General features: G+C 35.7%; 1 protein-coding gene across 1 annotated transcript in view; it reads right to left on the reverse strand.

Annotated features, from left to right (window-relative positions):
* The window catches only part of MYOF (myoferlin), a 71,232-nt gene that overhangs the window by 19,871 nt on the left and 27,328 nt on the right, over positions 1-24,033 (reverse strand). Inside the window, exons 12-31 of the mRNA XM_009334805.1 lie at positions 23,924-24,031; positions 22,528-22,631; positions 21,523-21,591; positions 21,362-21,405; positions 20,849-20,931; positions 18,598-18,636; positions 15,936-16,060; positions 15,346-15,462; positions 14,800-14,977; positions 13,834-13,958; positions 13,212-13,318; positions 10,797-10,989; positions 9,617-9,772; positions 8,466-8,597; positions 6,908-7,071; positions 4,994-5,108; positions 4,771-4,876; positions 2,594-2,736; positions 2,123-2,296; positions 1,077-1,188 (exon numbers count right to left, since the gene is read on the reverse strand). Of these exons, the coding sequence (XP_009333080.1) occupies positions 1,077-1,188; positions 2,123-2,296; positions 2,594-2,736; positions 4,771-4,876; positions 4,994-5,108; positions 6,908-7,071; positions 8,466-8,597; positions 9,617-9,772; positions 10,797-10,989; positions 13,212-13,318; positions 13,834-13,958; positions 14,800-14,977; positions 15,346-15,462; positions 15,936-16,060; positions 18,598-18,636; positions 20,849-20,931; positions 21,362-21,405; positions 21,523-21,591; positions 22,528-22,631; positions 23,924-24,031 (2,394 nt within the window). The remainder of the gene's footprint in view (positions 1-1,076; positions 1,189-2,122; positions 2,297-2,593; positions 2,737-4,770; positions 4,877-4,993; positions 5,109-6,907; positions 7,072-8,465; positions 8,598-9,616; positions 9,773-10,796; positions 10,990-13,211; positions 13,319-13,833; positions 13,959-14,799; positions 14,978-15,345; positions 15,463-15,935; positions 16,061-18,597; positions 18,637-20,848; positions 20,932-21,361; positions 21,406-21,522; positions 21,592-22,527; positions 22,632-23,923; positions 24,032-24,033) is intronic.

Below are 24,033 nucleotides of genomic sequence, written 5' to 3' on the forward strand. Positions count from 1 at the left end.
CTATTCACAACAGCATTTGCAGGAACCTGGGAGTTTCACACTTATAGCTATTAGCTCTAGAAAATTATTCCAATTGCAACTGTGTCTTTGGCTAAAAGATTAAAAAAAAATAAAAAAATCTCTTCAGGCAAGGTAGAATAGCTTAAAAGGAAGATGTGAGAGCAGCCCAAACCCAGGACAGCGTGTGGCTAAGTTACTACAGCTTTTCTTTAAAAGATGTCAGCTCTAACCTTTTCAGCCCTTGGAAAAATCTGAGCCACTCATAGCCTCAATGAGCTGAAACCTCTGAACTCTGCAGGAAAAGGTGCCATTTTCCCTGTATTGTGGTCATTATTTAAAAGAAATCGCAATAATCTTCCTAAGCTTCTGAAAGCCAAGATTTAAGATTTAGGCACCTGTTCCCAGCAGGGAGATGAAGTTCTGTAGAGTCCAAATAAAGACAAGTGTTCCAGTCAGAGATCCTCAAAAAGGATTTTGAGTCTTAGGAGTGGATGGGATTGGCCTCTATTCCTACTAACTAACACTGGTGGCTTCCATCTTGGTGTCTCTGCTTTTGTGAATCCCATTACAGTGATTCCAAGGCATTTAAAGCCAATGCAGGTTGGCAAAGTTACAGTTTTGTTCACATTGCCAACTCAACTACATGGTCTTACTGCTTCTTCTGGGTCAGGCATTTGTGTGACCCTGCATTGAGCTGGTTAAGTGAGCTAAACCAGCAAAAAATTAACTCTACATACATCTCTGCTGGCTTAGCTCCCTGCATTGTTATGGGGGGACCCTAATGCTAAAAATGCATCATTTAAGGCAGCCTAAAATTCAGGTGCTGCAATAGTTAGCTTTAGAATTCCTGTCCCATACAGGTTTTAAAAATGTCTGCATGACAGTGGACTGAAATATCGAAATGACTAACTGTAATTTTTCTTTTAGTAGCCTAAATAGGGCCCAATCAAGGATCAGATAGTAATTATAACAGAAGGTATATAAACCTAGACGTAAAACACAAAGAATTATGATTCTGTTTGAGACCAGGGGGACACAGACATGTTTTATAAGAAAGGAGTTGTTAAAGAACCTACTGTCAAAGTAGCAGGAAACAAGTGGTGTATTGGCACCAAACACCTTTGTAGTGGACTCCTTGGTTTTGTCTGAACTCTTCCCTTCTCCGTCATCGACACTAGTGTCTGCTCCCTGAAGTTACATATAGAAAAAAAAGTTACTGCGTATTTAAAAACATAGAAGGAACCTGATAAAAGTGGACTGTGTGTGGGTTTCAATCTCTCCTCCAGGACAAGGAGAAAATTACTTTGCTGAGTAAATGTAGTTTAAAAGATGTTTACTCATGTCCGAAGGTAATTTGTTGTTGCCGTTGAAGCTGTGGAGAAATCAGATCCAGTCATTTCATCTTTCTTTCCAGAATGTCTTATTTCTGGAGATATACTAGCTACCTATCAGCTCTTACTGAAGGAGAGGTTGCAGTTCTTCTGCACTGCGCTGTTGCAGAGAACTGCTCTAAGGCTTTATCCTAGCAATAGCCCAGGAAGTATAGTCAGAAGAGAAACTGGAACAGGAATTTTTAAACTCTGTGGAACCAAATTAAGTGGAGAAAGAAAATGCTATCAATGAATCATGGGTCGACATTTGGTGCAAAAAAGAGAAACAAACCAAGAAAAAAGCGCAAACTTTTGTTAATGCTATACAGTCAGACTCAGAATCATTGTTTTAGAAAACAAAGTAGCCTTCTCACATTATTTGCTCCAGTTTGTATTGGTAAAAACAGCTTATCTATGAAGCTGTGTTAACCTGAAAACTTGAGGAATAATTACATTCTGATGATCTATTTGTGACGTATGACATTCTGGCTTCTCCAACACTTTGCTATCCTGTCTTGTGTTTGGTTGTTTATATAGGCAAATGTTAATCAGGGGTGGCTATTTCAGTGCCTGTTGTTTCTTGTGCTGATGTTAATACATCTAAATTATGTGCATGAAAAGCTTGAGCTAACTTTTCACTTTACTTACAGAAGGCTCATCTAGTACTTTGGCCTTTTGCTCTAAATGTCACATAATGCAATAATAAAAATAATTTGAACTCTTAAAGACTTTTTTGATACTCTGTCCCTTACCAAAGCACCTTCAAGTTTAAAGATAGCTGCTGCACCATGTGTCTCTGAGGGAGCCATTTTTCGCCTCCATCGTCTTCGACGGAAAGTATCAGAACTGCGTTGTTTCCAGTGAAATTTCCAGCCAATCAAGGAAGCATATTCCCATCCTTCTTGATCTTCATATGATGACATTCCCTGGAAGATATAAATCCTTGTTATCCACAGTGTTGTACAAATGTAATGAAAAAAATCAGCACTTGCTCTGGCAGGCATAATAATCCCTTCATAAACCAAAGCTGGGAACATCAATTTACAAAAAGACAAAGAAAAGGAATATAATGAAAACATGCACGTTTGTTCTAGGGTTTTTTGTTTGGTACTAAATTTTTTCTTTATTCAGGAAATGAGTAATCTCATGGGGATTTTTTTTAAAAAAAGAAACTCAAACTGTTACAATGTGCAAGTCTCTGACTGCATCTGTCTTCTGCTTACCCTTCCAGCTATTACTGCTTGAGCTGGATCCCTCTTACGTTTCCGCACCAGTCTTCGTCGTCGATGTGTATGGTACATTTTCTCTGCAGCAACCCAGGACTTTGGTTTAGTGTCTGGAGGAATAGTAATTCCATATTCCCATCCTAAAACAGAATTGATTAGTTGGTATATTTCCAGAAACACAAGCAAGATACAAAGAAGAAAAGCATGGGAAATACAGCTGTTGTATCTACAGAGGATGAAGTTAGTCACACAAGACTATTTGATATTGCAAATCCTAAATGCCCGATAGCTAGGGGGCAACTGATGACATTTTATGATGATGCTATGTTATAATACATATGACAATAAAAATCTCAACATTAAAACATATACAATACGTTTTAAGTTCTCTTCTTTGCATTCTTGTTTTTTCAAATATTAGGTGTGTTGATACCACATTTTTATACTTCACCACAGGGAAAACTCATCCTTAATTTTAAATAAGAGTGGAATGTCCTGTGTACTCTTGCAACTCTAGCAGCTTGGCTTTTAAAGGAACACCAACTATTTGAACTCTGATGATGAAACTTTAAGAATTGGTAAACCTGTTACTGTATTCTGGCTCTACATATTTTAAGTACGTTGTCAGGTATCTAGGACTCAGACTTTTATTTAGATTGATCTCTTATTAAAAAGTTGCTGCAGACTCCTACCAGAGGTTCCAGTTAAGACAGGTATCAGTACTCTTTAAGATAAATCTTTTTTTCTACTAAAATAGCTATTTATTTCACTTAGATTTAAAAGCAGTAACTATTTGAGAGTTTTCAGCTGTTTTAGAACAAATTAAAATTCATTATAGTTTTGCAAAATTCTGGGCTTCCCAGAATCTTCTACGACCTTCCCTTTTGTTTCTATTATTCATTTTGTTTTTGAACCATCAAATCAATGTCCTGTAAATACTTTGCTATGCGAGATTGACTGCTTTTTCCTATTGCTTTAGAATCCAAATTATGGTCTTACATGAAGTTGTTTATGTCACAACTTTCTAAGCTGGTAACAGTTTCAATTTAGTGTGAGTAATAAGCATATAAAAGTACAAGGAACTCCAGGAAAAATGGTGGCTCTATGCGCTTAGGATTTTCTAACCTGATCAGGTTAGTAGTAAATCTAATCTGAAAAATTCTGTCTAGCAGCATCAGATTCTCCACAGAAAAACTTTGAAGTCTTTTTCATTTCAGAATTGCCTAATGATCAGTTGCATACTGTTGAGATTTCATCCTGATCAGTCTTCCATGGCTCCCTTCCCACACAAATTCAGTGCAGTTACTCTGCTCTCAACGATATAGGAATCTTTCACATACTTGTGTGGTGTGTGACCAACACAAACAGGTTCCCGACTTCCTTTGGTTCCCAGACCATCTGATTCACCTCTTAGCATTGCTTGTTGACTCATCCCCTGGCTAAAGGCTCCCAGTTAAATTACCAGATAGACCCAAACCTGGCTTTGCCACATATTCTTGGTGCAATTAAGAGGCTTCATGTCTCAACTTAAGCTTCTGACTTCTCTAAAAAACAACCCCATTACTGCTACTAATCTGCATCTTACAGGCCCGATCCTAACTATTGGACTGCATTAACACTGGACTTCGGGGAAAAAAAGTGTTCGAAACTTATTTCTAACAAGGACGGGTTCTATTTCCAAGCACACTGTTTATACATACAGTTTTCCCAACTGGAACTTCTCATGTTAGTAGATTGTTGTTTGCATTAGCCTTCGGTTTTTTTAATTTGTCAAAGCTTTTGGCTCAAAATTGTCATCTGCTGCTGCAGTTGAGACCAATGTACAGCTTCTTAAGATTATGTGATTCTCTCTCTAGTAGGCACTTATAAATGCATTTATTACAGATACTGTTCAAAATACTGGTCCCTTTTGATCCAAGAAAGGCTTAATGAGAACAGTGAGTTTGATGGAACAGTGATTAAAATGGAAACAGAAACAGATGCAGACAGTGAACACTTTCTCAGTGTCTTTTTATCTGATTCCTTAAGCAACTGTTATCCAAATATTTCCTTGATATTTTTCCATAGGGCAACCATCGTGCTCAGGACATTGCTACAGTCTTGACATGCATCCTCCTTCAGTACAGACTATGACAGATTGTCCTAATAATCAGTAGATAAACAGCAAATATTACCGTGCTCATCCACTGCTCGATTTAAATCGGATTTCCAAGCATCATCTTCCCACATCCATCCAAGAGGACACGTGAACTCACGTGGTGGTGGAGCTTTTTCTCCATTCTTTTATATAGGGAAAACATAACAGTTCTGTGTATTAATAGATTAAATACACCGTGTAGCAAATCCTAGAACTCCTTCTCTTAAACCTTTACTTATCCAGTGAAAAATATGTCTCACCACATCTGTGTAACTGTCTTCAGCTGCCTTCCATTCCCCTCCAGGATAGCGACTCTCATTTTCATATACTTCATCAGTAAACTCAGTATGACCAGCATCAGCTTCAGTCAACAAACTGCAAGTCCAATGCAAATATAATACTAACCCAAATGTATTTTAGTTAACTACAGAGAATATATAGAAACAACGTACAGATGTGCACACGTACTGGAATTCTGGATTGTCCATCTTTGTAAAGGTCTATTTATTCATAGAGTACAGCGTAGCCCTCATATAGATACTTATTTCCTTAGAGTGTCTTCCTAAAACTGAAGCAACTCCAGTAGTAGTAAGTAATAGGAGGAACATTAGTCATAAGAATGAGTGACTAGCAGGAGTGTTTTAACTGCTGTGTTATTCAGGATCTGTTTTCAACACTTCCCTCTTGGAAAAACAAAAAAATTCGTATATTTAAGTGTAGGAAAACCCAGACTGAACATGACAGTTATATGCACCTCTAATTTTTATATATCTAGCTATGCACTAAAATTTGGCAATGTACTTAATTTTGTTCCCCTTTATGCTGTTGACCAGGCAAGTAATCGGTTGGCTAATATTTTTCTAAATTGCAAGTAAAAGAAATAAGAGAAGATTAAATCGGAGAAAATACCCTTTACACTCTTGAGTAACTGTGATTCAGAAAGTAGTAAAGTATGTTCTAAAATGCCATCTGCTGGTCAAATAAAGCCATGCAGATTATTTTCCAATAAAAGCAGATGCAAGGCATAAACATGCTTATGCATTTTAACAGTAGGGTTTTTTTCCATTATCTGAGAAAATATCTCCATGTCTGTTACTGCTTTTCTTCATGTCAGATTATTTACTGAAAGAAAAGTATTCATAGAATTTGAAAATAAATCCATCCATTCATACCTATAAACTGATATGATTTTAAAATGGATCAAATAATAGCACATGTTTTTCCTGCACAGTTTTTCTATAGCAACAGTCCTGTATTTTTTTTACCATCAGAACACAAGAATTTAAAATGGGCTGAACCTTCTCTTTTAAGAAAAAAGAAAATCACCTCTTTCTCATGCTGGCTTTTGTTTATGAAACAAATAATTTACCCAGTCTGGTTTAAAGTGCGGCAACACAAATAGCTGAACTGGCACAACTCAGGAGTTGAAAACCTCTGACAGAGCAAGCCTGAACCTGCTAGAGCTGGGGGAGGATTGACACCTCATGAATTCAGTCTGCCAGTGGAGGAACTGTCATATGGCACCACAACCGTAGGCTCTGAAAACAACCCCTACCTTGAGTCAGTTTGAGAAATAACCTGTGACAGTTGTTTAACGAGGGCAATAGAATTTCTCAACATTTAGTGAAATAAGCACAAAAACCCATCCACTGTATGCGAACGACCATGCAAATGCTGTAATGGTGTTGATAAATATGAACTGCAGATTCATACTGGATGTCAGGGTTAAGTTTCTATCTATGGAAGATCTAGCTATCTAAGGGTCTTGTCTGAAACCATCACAGCAGGATCTGAGAACCTCACATAGACACAAGTGATCCTCACAGTAGCTTTCTAGGAAAGGAAAACTATTATTACCCCTTTTTTAAAGATGAGGCACTCAGACACAGAGGATATAAGCAATATGCCCATCATCACATGGGGACTTCTAAACTGTAAGCTGATTCCTAGGAAATGGATGCATTCTTTCTGTTGTATGTTTTATTTTGCTTTTTAAAAAAGGTAATGTTAATTTTAGTGTTATTAACTAGCTTTGAGTATTGGCTGGCTTTTGCTGTGCTAGAAAGTTCAGCTTAAAATCTCTTTATCAGCCACGAAAACAGAGGGGAGCTTTTACTCTACACTCAGATTAAACTCCTTTATGCCTGCCTGCATCAAATTAAAAAAAATCTGACCTTCTTTCAGGATCAACCATCCATTCTCCTTCCCACTCCCAGCCCTTTGGGGGTAGAAAGTACTCTCTTTTCAGTTTGATTTTTCCTGTGACATCGGAAAACTTGTGGCGACCAACAAGTCCTGAGGTACCCCATTTTCCAAAAAGAAGAGCCTGATTTTCATACTGTTTGAGAAGAAAGAAAAAAATCAGTACTTTAGGAATAATAAAAAGCTTTTAGAGGAAAAGAAAAAAAAAAAAAAAGAGATTTATGTAACTGTTACAACTGAAACATTCTACTATAAGTTTCTTTTCTCTGAAATTAAGTACTCCCTTACCACATTACTCTGCAATGTCATCATTAATTTCTTTCTTTATTTTCTTCTGTGCTGCCTGCTAAACAATGATTCCACTGCTAAACTAAACTATCTTCTCAATTTAATGCCTCTCTACAACTACAGTCAAACTTCCTCCGAATTAAAGCTTTGTTGAATAAAATTTCATTACATTATTCAAACAAGTTTCTTCTGTTCCCGAAACATGTGATCCTCTCATTCTTCTCCATCTCAAATCTCCTCCTATTTATAATCTCGTCTTTCATAACATGTAAAACTGAATTACAGTCTTATCATGGAAGCTACCAGGGGCATGATTCTGATGTCAGCCCAGTTTATATAGTATATTTCCCTTTATGCTAATGGAATTATTTATAATTTATGATGGTCTTGAGTTTTCTGCTCTTAGTCCTGTAAAATTGTTGGATTGCTGTATGAAGAACAAAACATGAGATATCCAGTAGCCTCTTAAACTCTATACTTAAATAATGGCTTTGAATATGCATTAACTATTTTAAGTGACTTACTACAGCACTAATAAATATTTAAGCATCGGTGCGATGGTGACACAAGCCTCTGTAAAAATGTCTTGTTTCATTAGCTATTATACTGATACTGGATTATATGCACCATTAGGTGATGGGGCATATAAAAGACTCCTGCCACTTACCATTATAATTCAAAATCTCTATTATATGCTGTGGGACTATTTCAAGCATTTTTATTCCAAATTTGTTAACTCTTACCATTGAAATGTTATTATATTATAGCCTTTTGTCAGCAAAATCTACTGGTTTTGACCAGTTTTTCCTGTAACAGTAAATTTTCTACTGCTACAAAAGAACAATTATTAAGCAAAACCACTTGTATCCAAGTATCATTTGTAGAAGTGAAGAAGCAATTAAAATAAAAGTGTTATTCACATGCCAAAACATAATGGTCTAGATCCCAATCTTAATTACACTGATAAAAATCTAAAATAAATGTCTTTGAAATCACTCGTGTTAACCAGATTTTTACCTGATTAACCAGTTCAGAATCTGGTCTGCTGAAGTTCATTTGGTAGGCACAATGGACTTGACCATTAATTGCCTTGAATGGGGTCTACTTGTTTCAGTATAGTAAGTACTACTCTCCCTTTCTGCCCGGCATGCAAAAAAAAAAAAAATTCAAAAGAGCTCAAATTTCATTGAATTCCTAACACTCACGTCCAAGTTTAAAGTACGAAAGCAATGATGGACATACCATTTCTGCAAAAACACTGAACGTTCCCTCCGCAAAGCTGTTAAACTTCTTTTCAACTGCACTGAGCCCAAGCCAAATGTTAATTCGCAACTCCACAGGCATTTTGACATCTTTCGTCTTGTCCTGTGGGTACTGGCATACGAACAAAAAGTTATTCTTTGTTATGTTATGCAGGTATTGTAGCTTTCAGTAAACTATATACAATAACATAGAGATATGAGTAATAATACATCATTTATTTATCTCTTCCTGTACTGCATTTCCTCAAAAGCCAGTAATAAATAGTTCAGGAAGGAAACATTCTTTAAATGGTACCTGCCTAGGGCATGTAAAAACCAAACACAGTAACAGCAGTATCATCCCTGTTCCTATATATTCTCTCCCAAGTTTCATCCAGCAATGAGTTTTTAATTATGACAATAACTTAAAACTTCAGTGTTGATGTTAGTGTTTCTCGTCAGGAGACTCTGGAAACGCAGAGGTTAGTCAGAATAGCGCACTAAATGTAGAGACGATGCATCATAACATGCATGATAAGGGGGCTTGCATAAAAACATGAAGATATAGGCTTGTCTGCATTGAAGCATTCATCAATATAACTACTAGTACATTGACAAGCTCTGTAAATTCTATTGTTCTACAGTCAGATTGCCTTTTTTCTGGTTAAGTTTATTCCAATTAAAGACAATATAAACTTAAATGGAGAAAGGTATTCCTATTCAAGAGTAAGACTCAATGCAGAGAGACATACCAGGGAACTTCTGGGTGTAGACATGCTCTATATTACTTGCAGAAAACCATCCAAAACTTTGAAGAGGTTTTTGGAACTTCTCTGACTTACACTAATTATTCCCTCTGAAAGTCTCCATTCACGTCCAACCCCAAAACACCGGCCCCAGGAACACTTTAAAAGTCCTATCACGATTTTGAGCTCTTTCAGAAAAGCCTCAGAGTTAGGGGCTGATGCTGGTTCTAACTGGCTTATGATGAACTTTATATCACAATTTCTGTGATATTTTGAAGAAGCTTGGCTTTTAATCTGTCCTGAGTTTTGACACCTCATAGTTCATAGTTTGCATGTTTCATGCTCATGTCAGAAGGCATCACACTTTAGGGAGTTAATTATTTTTTAAGGGAGGGGGGGAAAGTACCTTTAAGAAGATTGTTTGGGTCTTTCCACAATATTTACCAGATGATTCGGGGCTCGTTGTGGAATACAGCACCTGGTGTGCAGGAACACGAGCATAAGCCAGTCTTTTCTCCCCTCGGATCATCCATATGATTACATCAGGCATACTGTTTTGTGGCTGTGGATTATTTGTGGGGAAAAGAAAGTTAAGAACAGTAATTAATAGAATGTTAAACTAATCTAATGCTTAGACCACAGAAACATAAATTAGGATTTATGTCAAAGGATTTATCACTTAGAATCTATAATTAACATGAATTTATGATAAATAGAGGAAATTGGTTTACTTTGCAAATAACGCAGTATATAGTTCTGAAACAATCATTAAAAATACAGTTGAGATTGTTGGAAAGCAAGTAAGTTTTATTAAAAAACCCAGTTCCTATATCTTTTGCAAATTTTTCTAGAGACGTTTGGTATCTCAATTCCTTTATGGTGACTATAGTGACTGATCCCAAATGCTAATGCTTTGGATTGACCTGCTTGCACGTTAAAGGTAGACCATCATAAGACTTTTAGCAGAAGACAGAAACAGCCCACTATCTTTCTGCAGCTTTGTGCACACCTTTGTATGCTAGCTGCAAGTCTGCCAATTTAACTGCTTTAAAAAAAAAAATAAAATCAGTAACTTTTCAAAGCAGAAGTGATAAAGAAAAAATAAAACATTTCTACAATGTTGTGAAAACCAATTAAGAGATAACAGAGATGAAAACTTAAGATGTTGTTGAAAATTTAAAAAACACAGAAGCAAACATTTAACTCTGTTAGAAGTTGATTACTATGGCTAACAAGCTGCGGAAGTACAACATATATCCTGCAGTCCCTGAACCAGCAATGTGACCTGCAATTCTGGAAGAAAAGAAAGGACAAAATACTGTCACTTTAAACAGCAGAGAGTCTATTCTACAAATCACAGAGCGTTTACTTCCCAACACACATTCTCAGTGAAGACAGCTAACACACTAGAACACTATATTTAAATAAATCTGAATTACAAAGGGGAACATGTTTACTTTCACAGCATCTAAAATTACTGTTCTAAGGAGAGTGGATATGGCTTGATCAGCAGTGAACATTACACCAGTTTGTGTTAAACAGTTATTTCTAAACTCACTGAATCACTGGTATTGTGTAGTACTAACCTCTTCACTCAGTTGCAGTAATTTATCCAACCAATCCTCAATTTCTGTCAGAGTGGCTATCACATCAGTAGCTTCATTTCTCATCCTTGCTGCTGCTTCTCCAATCTGTTTGAGAGACTTGAGGCGCAGTTTTTCTATCTGAGTGTCAAGGACTGTAATATTAGATTTGCTTTCTATGAGGGGAAATGGTTTACTGAAAAGAGAATATTTATTATGGTTAATAATCTAGTGGATTTTATTTAGCCACATACTAAATGCAGACATGCATACAGCGGCAACAGATTGAGTGCTATTATTTCCTGTGATTGAAAACCACTGGAATGGTGCTATAGCATCTACTTCTGCAGAGATTTCCACCTGACAACGTGTTTACAGTAAGCAAGGGAAGTGCTGTGCTTACATAACAAGCACCAACATAGAATAGCTCGAGGTGTATGCTGTAATGCAATGGCTGCTAACCAAACCAAGCAAAATCCATTTCCCTATATATTCAAATTAGAAAATTATTGTCTCAGAATGTACATCTGAAAGATGACATCAGTGTCTTCAGACCAAAATTAGGCTCCTTTCCTTCACTGGAAACTGTAAATTCTCAGCAACTCAATATACAAATATGGCTTGTGTCTATGACTAGAGTTATCTAACCCTCTGGCATGAAAACATCGAACTCAAAGAAATCCATGACACACAACTTCTGAGTCACCAGAGGGCAGAGTAACTATTCAATGGAACCAAGCATCGCAGTATAGCCCAGGAAAAATGAGCTTTTTTGAGTTGGTGGAGGTTTGAGGAAAACGCAACTTTTCAAAGACCAATGACTATATCCCTTTAACAGAGTTCATTAAGAGGTCTTAATATGATACTTTAAAAAAAAAAAAAAATTCCAAAGACACTGCCAAGTTTGAAAAGACTGACTCTTCTCTGACCTATTTTTAATGACAAGTCATGCACTTCTAAGGGCTTTGATTCTGCAAAACCTTGATACTATTGTGCCTTCCACTATAGTTAGTCCTACTAATCTGAATGCAAGTGCTGCCTGCCTCGGGTGCAAGTACTTACGCATGAATCAAATGAACTAGGTCAGAACTTCCAGAAAGTCACTTCATTTTAGGTTTAAATAGTGCACTGAAAACTCTCTCAGCCTAACTCATTTAAACTTTAGCATGGCAAGGAAAATTGTTCTATGAATTCAACACAGGGAATTATGTCTTTGACACAGGTTTCATGAGTTTGCTGAAAAAAAAAACATAAAGAGCATTGTATCCTATGAACAACAGGAACCTCATTTGGTTGATATATCTAGGTGCTACTGCTCCATAATTGTTGAGTGATAAGATATTTTATAAAATAATGGACTGAATAACAGTGCAGATGTGCGTCAGGAGGATGGGTTGACATAACTGATACAAAACCTGAAGTTCCTACACTCACTAGATGGCTCCATGTGACAATAGTTTGCCCTTCACATTTTGCTTTCCTAAAGTATGTCAGTTCTTTCTCTCTGCTTTCTTCCAGATCACAGCAGGTATTCTATGAAGTTGCTAGCTCATATTTTGACATAAGCTTTCTATCACGTAATTCTTTGCCAGTATATACTGATCTCCACTGTTTGCTTTTTCCTCTGTTCAATTTTATATTGGCTCTACAGCTTGTTGAATTTGTTCTCTCGTTTCATGTTCTCTGTTACTTCCTCTAATGGATAATAACTGTTCTCTCATTTTCCCTTTCCTTTTCCTGTGCTGTTTCATCACCCACTTGTTTAATGTTTTTCAAGTGTCTCTCCCCACCTCAGTGTCTCATTCCATGAATGTCTCTTTCTCATACAATTCCTTCCTCTCTATTTAGAATTTATTCTCCTTCAAAACCTTAAGTACTGACTCCTATTGCCTTCTCTGAACACTCCCATACATACAGACATGCTGACTAAAGGCTTATTCAAAATTATGATCTTTATGGCCCTTAAGCTCTAAATAGCTATTAAATTTTTTAGTCTGGGCTTACCAGTAAATCACGGAATTTCTTCCTTCTTCAGTTTCAGAAATAACATTGAAACATGGGTAAACAAAACATACATGAGGAATTCTAAAGAAGGCAAGGTGGTAGAAAGGCAGCAAAGATCCACAATTTCACATTTTTAGAACAGTCCTGCCTTAGATTTTTTCAGGAGATGCTGTTTTATTACTGTCAGTGACTAAGATAAAGGAGAATTACAAAACTAGATGGATGACTTCATTGGCAATATCCATGCTGTTTTACTACTTTCAGAGACTTTTGGAATTCCAGTTCTCAGCTCAGTTCATAGGGGTAATCAGTTTTATAGTCCTTAGAATTTGTTTTCTGACTTAGTAAAGGCAATAGCAAAGATTCTGAGCAGGCCTAGAATGATAACGTAAGAGATAAAAAAGGTACTTTTACCTTACATCTTCTGTAAGTTCATCAATCAGCTTCAACCACAGCTCAGCTAATTGGTTTTCAGAAATTTTAGCCTGCATTCCTGATTTTAAGGTGGCCAAGTTGGATTGCTGAGGAATTTAAAAGAAAAGGATTTGCACTTCTAAACTTCCATTGTGGTTTATGGTCAATATGAGTTTCAAGACTTTAATCTTATTTATTTGTATGTATAAAGCCCAGATCAAAAAACTCAGATGTTCAAACTTGATTCATATTTAACAGGACAATTCCTATGTTCTTTCTCACTGTATTTAACAATACATGATATTGCATCTAACTTCCAAAGCAAAATAACAGTTCTACAGACTTAACATGCCCTTAACCAAACACTGAGGACTCTTCCTTCCTGTGGCAATTCCCTGTAGATTCAAGCAGGAGTGTGTTAGGCCTTGCCAGAAAACAGACCTATGATTAACAGTGCCATTCGTTACACTGAGCTATGTTTAATTTTGAACAGGAAAAAAGGAGGGAAAAGTGTCAGAAAACTGTTCCATAATGTGCTCAAAATGTCACTTTTTGATTACACCTCTAAATGAAAAAAAGTAAAAATGAAAAGCATATCAGCAAAAGAAAGATCTTGTCTTACCAGTCTTTCAGCCATATTTAGGATTACATTCACAGGGTCTAATCTATGACTTATGTCCTCCCAAAAGGAAGTCAGCGTTACAACTGGCTTTGTGTTTGACCATGGCAAGTAGTAATAATAATTACCTGGTGTGAAACATTTGTACGTGAGAGTTAGAATTCATGGCAGGAATACATACTGTACACTGCGCAAGGTGCTATATTTATTTCATTTATGTACTACAATTCATTAAGAACATACAAGATAGTCCAAACTTATCAAAGGATTTGTACTTTTCAGCCACTGTAGCATCTGTTGGATGGTAAACTTTTACTTCAAATTGTTTCAAAATCCAATGGATTTTTTTCAATAAATTATCTGTTAACATGTTCATTATTCTTTCCCATAACTTACCGATATAGATAGCACATTAATATGTGTATCTCTGAAATAAAATATTCAAATAATTATCTTCCAGAGTAAACCTGATTACTTCAATTTAATACAAAGAAAAAAAGAACTCCTACTGTTTGCAGTTAATAAAAAGTTATAGCCAAGATATATTTTCCTGTGATCTAGCTAGGTTGTTTTCTTCTAGGCTGCCAGACACCTGGTCTAAAATCAAAGTTTTTATTTTATTCTAAATCAGAACATTCAAAGGGTATTTTCCCTATGTAATCCCTAGTTTTTAGATACCTGTAAAATAATGTCATTTTTTTTGTGCCAATTTTCCTGTACACATCTAGTACATGGTCAAAAGATTTCACTAAATTCCATGAAAATTTCTTTAATAATCTCAGTATGCTTTGCAGCACATATTCCATAAATGTAACTTCATCTCAAAACCTGTGAAGAGCCACACGTTCTTTTCTGTCACGTTTTCAATACGTTTTTAGTGCAATTAGGGCTGTCATTCCAAAGCTATAAAATAGCACCTCGAAAAGAGAATTTTACATGATTTTATCCCCATACCAGCAGCATCCTTACCATCAAAAACAGCACGACTGTACTGAGTTGTTGATGCCAAAGGTTTACAGGTGGTATCAAACTTGTTGCCATAGTTACCAATGCTAACTTCAAACTGGATAGGCTCACCAGTGTCTTGCAGCATGGTAGCAGAATGAAACACAGCAGCCAAGCAGAACTTTCGCCTGCGCTGGTATTTCTACAAGAAAAACCTTTTTAGTTGTATTTCAATATTTGTATAACAGGATCCACAATTAGAGAAAACAATAGCAATTTCTTAATGGAAATAATAATGTTAATATTTTTACTAGTTTCTGAGAAGCAACCAAAAAGGTACAATGTGTGTATAATAAATTACTGTATTTGAGATTACAAAAATGTTTCAAATTAACATTTCATGCTACAAGGCTATGACATTGTTGTCGCCACACCATCAATAACCACCTCTCTTAATTCTGAGAGTCAACTCAATTGTTTCAATTTTAGTAAGTTAGATCATTCTCCAAAAATAACGAGCCAAGGCACATCTCTATTACCAACAACGACAATAAAAGAAAAAGGATTTACCTCAACAACCAGTAAGTCATCATTAGGAATCATCTCTAACTTTTTATTATCAGGTTTGCTTTCAAGTATTGTAGATAGTTCAACCAGAATTCTCCCTCTATAAGCAACTCCTTCTCCCTGTAACATAATCACACATTGAATCCAATTTTATATATTTCCCCTAAAGTAGCATACTCTCTCTTTAGCTGTACATGATTCTGGCTTCACTGAAGTGTTCTCAAAACTTCTGCAGAGACATGGATGTACATATCTGAACAAATGAAATAAAGCAGTTGATTTAATTAATGCCAGAAGTGAAAAATATATTTACAAAAACAAGGAAATAAGAAATACAAATGCATGCAGAGATGCAGATAATGGAAATCATCAAAACCACTGCTGCTTCTTCAAAAACACCTTTAAAACAAAAACAGATAAGAACGGAAAATACTATCATACTTCCTTATTAATCATAAATATTAAATATTATTCAGAAAGAAACACCAAAGGGAGTGCAATGTGAAACAAACAAACAAACAATTCATTCATTCATTGATTAAAAACAATTGGGGTTAATCCTTTTATTAAAAACAACGAATACAGAAACTGACCTTTCCAAAGTTTAATTCATCATATGGGTCTGGGAATCCAGTGTATTCTCTCGGACTTCCATACAAGTTTAGGTAACAAGGCCCAAATGTTGGTAAAAAGCCAACTTCAGTTTCACCAGTGTTCACTAACAGAAAACATTACCATTATATCTTTGTTAATTATCATTCAGAGCCAGAAAAACAATTAACATTACTATCAAACCCAGCAGAACAAATGTTAGATATTAGTTAGGTATTAGTTATTAGTAAAGTAAGAACACTTTATTCTCTGGGTATACTATATGAATTTAAAGTAATTATACCAGTGACTGTACTTCTTCCTAACCTCCTCCTTCATTGTACAATGCTTACCAGATACTACTTCATGCAGTAAAACCCCCACAGAATAAACACAACTTCTACCCCACTCCAAATAGCAGGTTTTCATTTACGTGAAAGAGTAATACATTTTTATGTTAGCAGAAAACATATTTTCTAGAAATAAATGAAACTGAGTAAAACAACATTTACAATCTTTTAAATGCATAGGCCCTCGTTCTAGCTAAACAGCTACAAAAAAGATGCGGAAAAAAGCCCTACTGTTTAGCATAGTTAATCCTACTGTTCTAATTTTTAGTATAATTTTTCTGTGGTTATGCTTCAGGGTAAAACACAGACTACTGCAAACTCTAATCATAACTGCTACAGTGCATTGTTTCTCACAGACTCCCTTTCCAGTAAGCTAAAATTCATACAAGACTGAAAGTCTGCAAACTCAGTTAATTCTCAGTTAATTCCAATGACAATAAACTCTAATTTGTATACTATTCTTATTCCATGACTAACAAGTTAAAATTTCCCAATGTCTTAATCTATCTTAAAAAAAAATTAATAAGGATTTGGACATTTTCATCGGTTTTAATAGCTAAGCTAGGAAACTGCACACCAAAGCTATTGTTTATTTTCAGATATTTAAGATATCTAAGAACTTGAAAAGGTATTTCCATTGCTAGCGCTTACTGTCATAACATTGTATTTTTGGACAGTGTTCTGGTTTTTAGCAGAAAAACATACATAGGGAAGCTTTAGTTGTATTACTACTATTATCTTTTGGGTTTGCATTCATGCCTTGCAAATTTATTAGATGAATGAGATTCTAAAAAGCTCTTTTTAGAGCCAGTTAAAATCTATACTTAAGGGAGTTAATTGTTCTTTCAGTAACAATCAAACATATGCCAAGGCTATTGATTGATAAATTTGATGAGTAGTGCAAAGAGACTTAGAACAAGGTAAGCAACACACATGCAGAAAAATACTGCATAGTTTTGAGTGAACGGGAAAGATTCTATACTCTTTTCCTTCTTGTATCCCAGCTTTTGTTTTTGAACAAATGATCCTGGTATAAAAAAAGATGGGAATTGGGTTCTAAACCTTGCAACAGATATCACTTAGAGTGATCTGCAGCACAAAGAAGGATGCATTTATCACAGGAAAGGATGGCTGAGATAAGAAAGTGAAAATAAAGGGTTACGCCTTGTATGACTTTGCCATTGTGACTACTGAGTGACACAAATGGATAATAAAAATGAATGTGATGTCTTGATGTAACTTCCCGTTGACACAAAGTCACATGAAATCTGCAAAATATAAAATAAAGATTTGCAGTTCTCTATTTTGCGTTTGGATACTTCCACATCCTTACATGTGAATCAGAAACAGATCAAAATTTGAATGAAAAAGAATTCAGACTCTTGTTGGAATACCGTCCAATTTTTTGAAAATTCTAACACTGAACTGCTCACATCAGCTCTCAATATGACTACATTTAAGGTACAGATCTGTGTTGAATTAATACATTCGCTAATTACTGATGCTAACAAATTAAACAGAATACACAAATTAAAAAACCAAACCAAACAAAAAACCAAACAAAAGCCCCCCTCCCAAACCTGGAATAAAAAGAATATTTTTTTGTATTTGTTTACATTTGAAATCCAATTGTTTACATTTAGAAGGCGGCTGATCACATATTACAGAAAGCAATTCAAAAAAATTATTTCAGCCTTTAACTTAATATTACTTTATTAAGAAAGAAAGATCGTAAATGAAGTATTTGTGCAGATGAATGTTTGTTACCTTTCAGCTGCACTCTATTTGTATTTATTTCTCACTATATAAATATTTACCACAAAGCCTTTCAAAACTCGATGTCAGCCTAGACAATTATGTAAAAAGCCATCTCTCCAGGTTTTAACAGAATCAGATTTCATTTTTCAGACTTTATTTATATAGCTAGCTAACCATAAGCAAAACAGCCACTAATTATGTTAGGCAGTTTTTTACTTCTGCAGGGCTCCACAGCTGCAAATATAGTTGCGCTCTTATAGCCAAGTTAAAAATTGCAAGCCATTGTTAGACTAAGCACTTTATAATTGAAGCAACTGCATGCTCAACTCTGAAACACAGCTTGAAGCACCAGCCAAACAGAAATATTTTCAAACCAGTTCCAGTGCCAAAACTGTTTTATACAGTTAGTTATGTTTGATACTCTTTAATCATAATGGTGAAGTCTTTTAGACAAGTAATTATTAAAAAATATTTTTTAAGATGAGGGGTTTCCTTAGGCAATAATTTTCAGTTTGGGCAATGGAAAGCAAAATCAGTAACAGAGGAAGATATAAACCTTCATATGATGAAGCCCCTGTTCCCGAAGATGAAAATTCTATATTATGAAAAGAGAAGAAGTTACATGACAAGTGACAATAGCATTTTAAAAACAAATACATCACAAAGCAATCTGCTTTTAAAATAAAGTTGAAGGCCTGAGAAAAAAATAAAGTTCATGTGGGCTAGAATTTTGTTTCCTGATTAAAATATGAAGGTTTTACTCTTCCTGTACAAATTCCAAAGGAAAAAAAAAAAGCATGTAGCTGACAAAACATATTGTTTTGATGTTTCTGTCTTAGCTTTGTATAGTTCTCCTCTCCACAAAATAAAATTTTATTTTTAAAATTATTTAAACATCTTAAGAACATTTAAGAAAACCACTACATTTCAGGGGCCATTAGGATATCTTCATTTACTGAAGACCATAGACTAATTTAGTTTTCCGATCCTTTAGAAGCCACAAACAGGCTTCAGGCATGGCATTGACCTCAAGGGAAGGTAATCTGTGATTTTATATGGAAATGGCTATTCCAATGTCAGTACCTCAGTAAAGAGAGAATCCAAATAAGGTTCGCTCAGTTACTAAGTGCCTGGGTTTGAAGTATAAATGAGCTGTGACTCAACAGCAGTTCACACTTATGTGCGTAGTACAAGTGATCTCTCCAGAGCTGAATTTTCCCCAGCAGCCCAGCCCTTCTGTCTTCGATTTCCCATTGCCTTTTTCTGTAACCCTTTCTTTTGCCCCTAATTGTGTCTGGGATATATGAAAAGAATGTTTGCACAAAGTCTTACTTCAACAGCAGTACTTCTAAGAGGACTGGGTTATAAGCTTGAAGTTATGCGACTGAAAATAGAGTTCCATCTGGTAAGACAAATACTTGGCTCACGTCACTACAGGATTGGAGCCACTAATTTTGTTTTTAAACTCCTGACATAGCTACCAACTTAAGAACAAACTGGTCTGTCTCAGACAAGTACATATCATATAGATTTCATAAACACAATAGAAAAAACAGTAATTCACATTCTTATTGTGGCAATGGTGGAAATGGTTTTGAGCCAGTCCTTCAACCTAGTGTAGATAGATAAATAAATGTTAAGCCTGTTTAGCCATGAACTTTGCAATTCTGTATGGACAACTAAAATGCCATACTATGTTCGTTAAAAAGATAAACAGTTTTTTCTGGCAAATTAACACAGAATCCTTGTCATGGAGCTGGCTCAATTGTGTGAAAGATCTTGCTATAAAAAGAAGAGGAGATTACAGATACAGATCACAAAGAAATAATTAATAATCACAATATTATATTAGAACATAACTGTAACAGGATTTTTTTTTTTTAATATTTCCCAAAATCTTGGCACAAAAAAATGTTTCTTATAACATTGTAAAGAAGAGTTTTATTACAAAGGTATTGTCCAATAGGGACAACATGTTAGGAACTTCATATCCTGCCTAACTAAGTTTGTTTTCTTGCAGTTAATCAGTTCTGGATTTTAGTTTTTATGAAATTACATATCCAGTCACCTATACTGATTGAAACATGTAAGTTAATTGTCTGCGATCATAGCACTGCGATTAAAACCTTCATTTGTTGAAGCTATTAAAATAAGGGTTACTAAGTAGTAATTTGGAGCACTCATGCAATGAGATGCAGTGCCCATTTCTAGTAAGCTACTGATCAGAGCAGAGACTGATCCAAGTTCCCCCAGCACCTGAAAGCAGCCTAGTAGTATACAGGAAATAAGCGGGGGTTCTAGATAGTTCCTGTAGGCTAGCTACTCGGGAACATTCCCCAGCTTTTAGGTTCTCTTCCCAGAGAAAGAACAGACACACTTGTAAGGTGGCAAAAGAAGTCTTCTTGTCTACTAGTGCCCAATGAAGTAGTGATTCTGAAACAGTGATTCCAGACTGTTTTTAAATTCAACATCTTATTAAGTATCTTAGTGAATTTGCATATAGATTGTGATATTACATGAAAACTTTATATATATATGTTTTCATATATATAGGAACACTGAATTTTGAATTAGTTACTGCTATTTCCACGATGATGTGGTTTAAACATTAAAATTTTAATACTTTACTTTGAAAAGTCCCACAGTATGTTTTCCAGGAGCATTGTTTTGAAAACTCCAGAAACAGCTAATCTTGTTGCCACAGAACTGAGGAACTATAGGAAAATGTACTTTCTTAGTACACTGATCTTTGCTATTCCTCATAACACAAGAGAAGACAGTAAGTTACATACTGCTCAATCAATTACCTTCAACTTCTCCTCCAGAAGAAGCAATTTTTGAGAGACTTAAATATGTTGTTCCTACTACATCATTTTTTGTAAGACGATCCCTACAAAAAGAAAAAAAGAAAGATTTTATTTAAATATAATGCTGGTCTTCCTACACAGAAGCAAGCTACCAGTGACTAAATGCACTCCAAGACAGTGCACACACATTTTATATCACCTGGCATGCTTTAATATTGCTAACACAGATGGTAATGGCTAGTTACAAAAGTGGGCTGTATCATGAAGTAGCCACCTGACTTTTACACTATCACCTAAATAGTGATAGTGCTCAGCGCTCAGTGCACAAAATTAACAACACTCCCATGTTAAACTCATCAGGTCTCTTGCCAAGAAACCATAAAGGAAGATACTTAAACACTTGCTTAAATACTCTCATAGGCTGTAAAAATACCTGACATCTATAGAACCAGACTTTTCTTCACTTAATATAATTTACCTTGTCTAGTACTTTGATTAAAAGTCATAACTCACCAGTCAACAACTGCAAGTTTTATTTTCTCACACATCGAGGGAAACTGAAAAAAAAGCAATTAAAAAAAAAAATCCATTACTTATTTCACCTCTGTAATGTTAATGCCCTGAGTTCCAAAAGGATGGCTGTTTTCTACAGAAACAAGCAAAAAAAACCTGACCTTGATTTGAAGAGAAATAATTTGATTCCACTCTGGATTAGCATTTTTCTCAATTATATTTGTGCAAACCTGCAAAAAAGGAAATCAACTATACAGCACATCAATGATAAAACAGACAAAAAAGCATAGACCAGCTACGGTTTAGGATAAATCATATTTGGTAAGATGAGGTGTAGTAGTTAATGATGAATCCTGAGCGGTTTATGCTGCAATGAGCCATTAGCTTTCAATTGGTAAATACCGCTAAACCGATCTGCATATGCAACATAAATGACTATTGGAGGGAAACGAAAATTTTGAAACAGTGTTTAAACCTGAGACTGGCGTTACCCTACAGGAAAAAAGCTTGTTATTTCCACTAGCTACAATTTAATGTGCTTTCAGACTAGTACTGATGTCTTTTATCACAGCACAGAAACAAGACAAAAGAATGACTTGATTCCAGCTTGCTTTATGCAGATTTTAGAGTAGATGAAGAATATATTCCACGGGAGAGCCTATATTATTTGTTAGTCATGTCTACTGAAGATCCTCTACATTACTGGGCGTGGCAACCTGACGATATAACATAATAAAGGACTGACAATTTTCTTCTTTAAAAAAAGAAAAAAGATTGGCTAGCAATGAATATAGGTTGTGCAATTGTGCTTCAGGTCAAATTTGGTATTCTAAGGAACACATTAGTAATAAAATGCAGAAATGCTGTTAACCTGTCCAGAAAGGTCTGTACCATCAGTTACAAAAAGCAATCAGGAACAACCGGTAGGCAAGCAATCTGGCATGCATCTGTTCCTAGCATTAAGTCATACATTCCTTTTATTAGTCATCAGCTTTACACCCATTCTATTGTACTTTGTAGTTTGTCCTCATTTTACAAAGTGAACTTTAGGGCTAATGCTTTTTTATTTCCATAATTTCAGTAAACTTAAAAATTTATATTGGCATATGAAATCTGTTCTCAGGACTACGGTTAGAATGCAAAGATTCAGATGTTTACTAAATTACCTTTTTCCCAGCAAAAGAAACTTCTACGAATGGATCTACCAGGTTTTTCTTGTCTGCTTCTCCTCCAAATATTTCCTTGACAGTCTGTGCAAAAGCATCATCCACTGGAGAGGTGTCAAAGAAGAAATTAAGGTTTATGCTTTTTTATTATTATTTTATTTATTTATTCAGCCTAAGTAATAAATTGCCCATAGCAATCCCACCGAAATCAAACAGCTTACAAACCTAGGTAGGGTAAAGTCTAATCTGATAAACAAAATTCTGAACAGTGTCGCTGGTAAAAATGGAGAATTTAGGCTTAGGAGCAATTTCAAGAATATAAATTTTTGAAACATCATAAGGAGTGCTGATGTGCTCCCGAATTTAGAGGCACAGTTGTATTTGAAAAACATGATGCATGTACTTGTAGACATTGTCATTTGTTCTCACAGATATAGGTGAAAAATTATGATAGGAAGGGATAAAAAGCCACCTATATTCTACCAGAAAACACATATGGCATATAATGAGAGAAATAGCCTTTGTCTCAGCAGTATAGGGTTGACACAAGTAAAATCTCACTAAACAAATTAAGGTCAAACTGCTTACAAGCTCCCCTGCCCTCCAAGGCTGTTTATTTAAGCTTATGGTGCTCAACTTACAGCCCAGAAACTGCATGCAGCTTTCTGGGATACAGCCAGTTCCTAGTTACTTATTTCCTGTGGCCACTCAGGAGCAGGTTGCTGGCGATACAGACTGCCTTGGCCATCACAGCAGGGGCTGACTGATTTCAGCAGTCCTGTGGCCTTTCCCCTGTTGCAAAATAGCTGCAGCTATGAGCACCTATGAAGAAGAATTTATGGACTGCTGGGAAAGGAAGGTGCAGGAGGCCATCAGCAGTACTACTTATCTACTAGGATCTAAATGGCCTTGGAAAAGAGGCCTGCAGGGAACCAGCAGTCTGATAACCTCTTGAAGGTGGGCAGGGATTGGGATCCAACACGAAGTTGACACACGCACTGTATACTTGAGCTAGACGTGCACAGAACATCCAGCTTATCTGCAGATCAACTGTACTTGAATGTTAGTTACTTGCATGTAACTTCTGCGACTGCAGAAGGGCTAATGAAGATGACCCTTTCCCACTACCAGAAGCTGTGTGGCCCAGTCAGCAACAGATGAGCATTACTAATCTAATGGGTAACATATTAAATTATCCATTACAAGAATTAAGTAGACTTATTGAGCAAAAAGGACTTGAAATGGGCTACTTAAGCCATCACAGAATTATTGGCTCAAGTAACAATGTAAAACACTCAAGATATTTTGTGTTCAAGGAATGTTTCTGAACAGCTAAGACAAACATTTCTAATGGTAATCAAATACACCGATGGACAAGTAGTAAGAAGCTACATACTTTGCGGAATGTCCTCAGCTCTGTAGATTTTGAGAAGGAAAGTGACCCATCGAAGGGCAATTCCAGCAGGTAGTAACAGATTGCTCTCCACATCATCACTTTCATTATCT

Source organism: Pygoscelis adeliae, unplaced genomic scaffold (assembly GCF_000699105.1).
Source record: "Pygoscelis adeliae isolate BGI_AS28 unplaced genomic scaffold, ASM69910v1 Scaffold632, whole genome shotgun sequence".
NCBI classification, from domain to species: Eukaryota; Metazoa; Chordata; class Aves; order Sphenisciformes; family Spheniscidae; genus Pygoscelis; species Pygoscelis adeliae.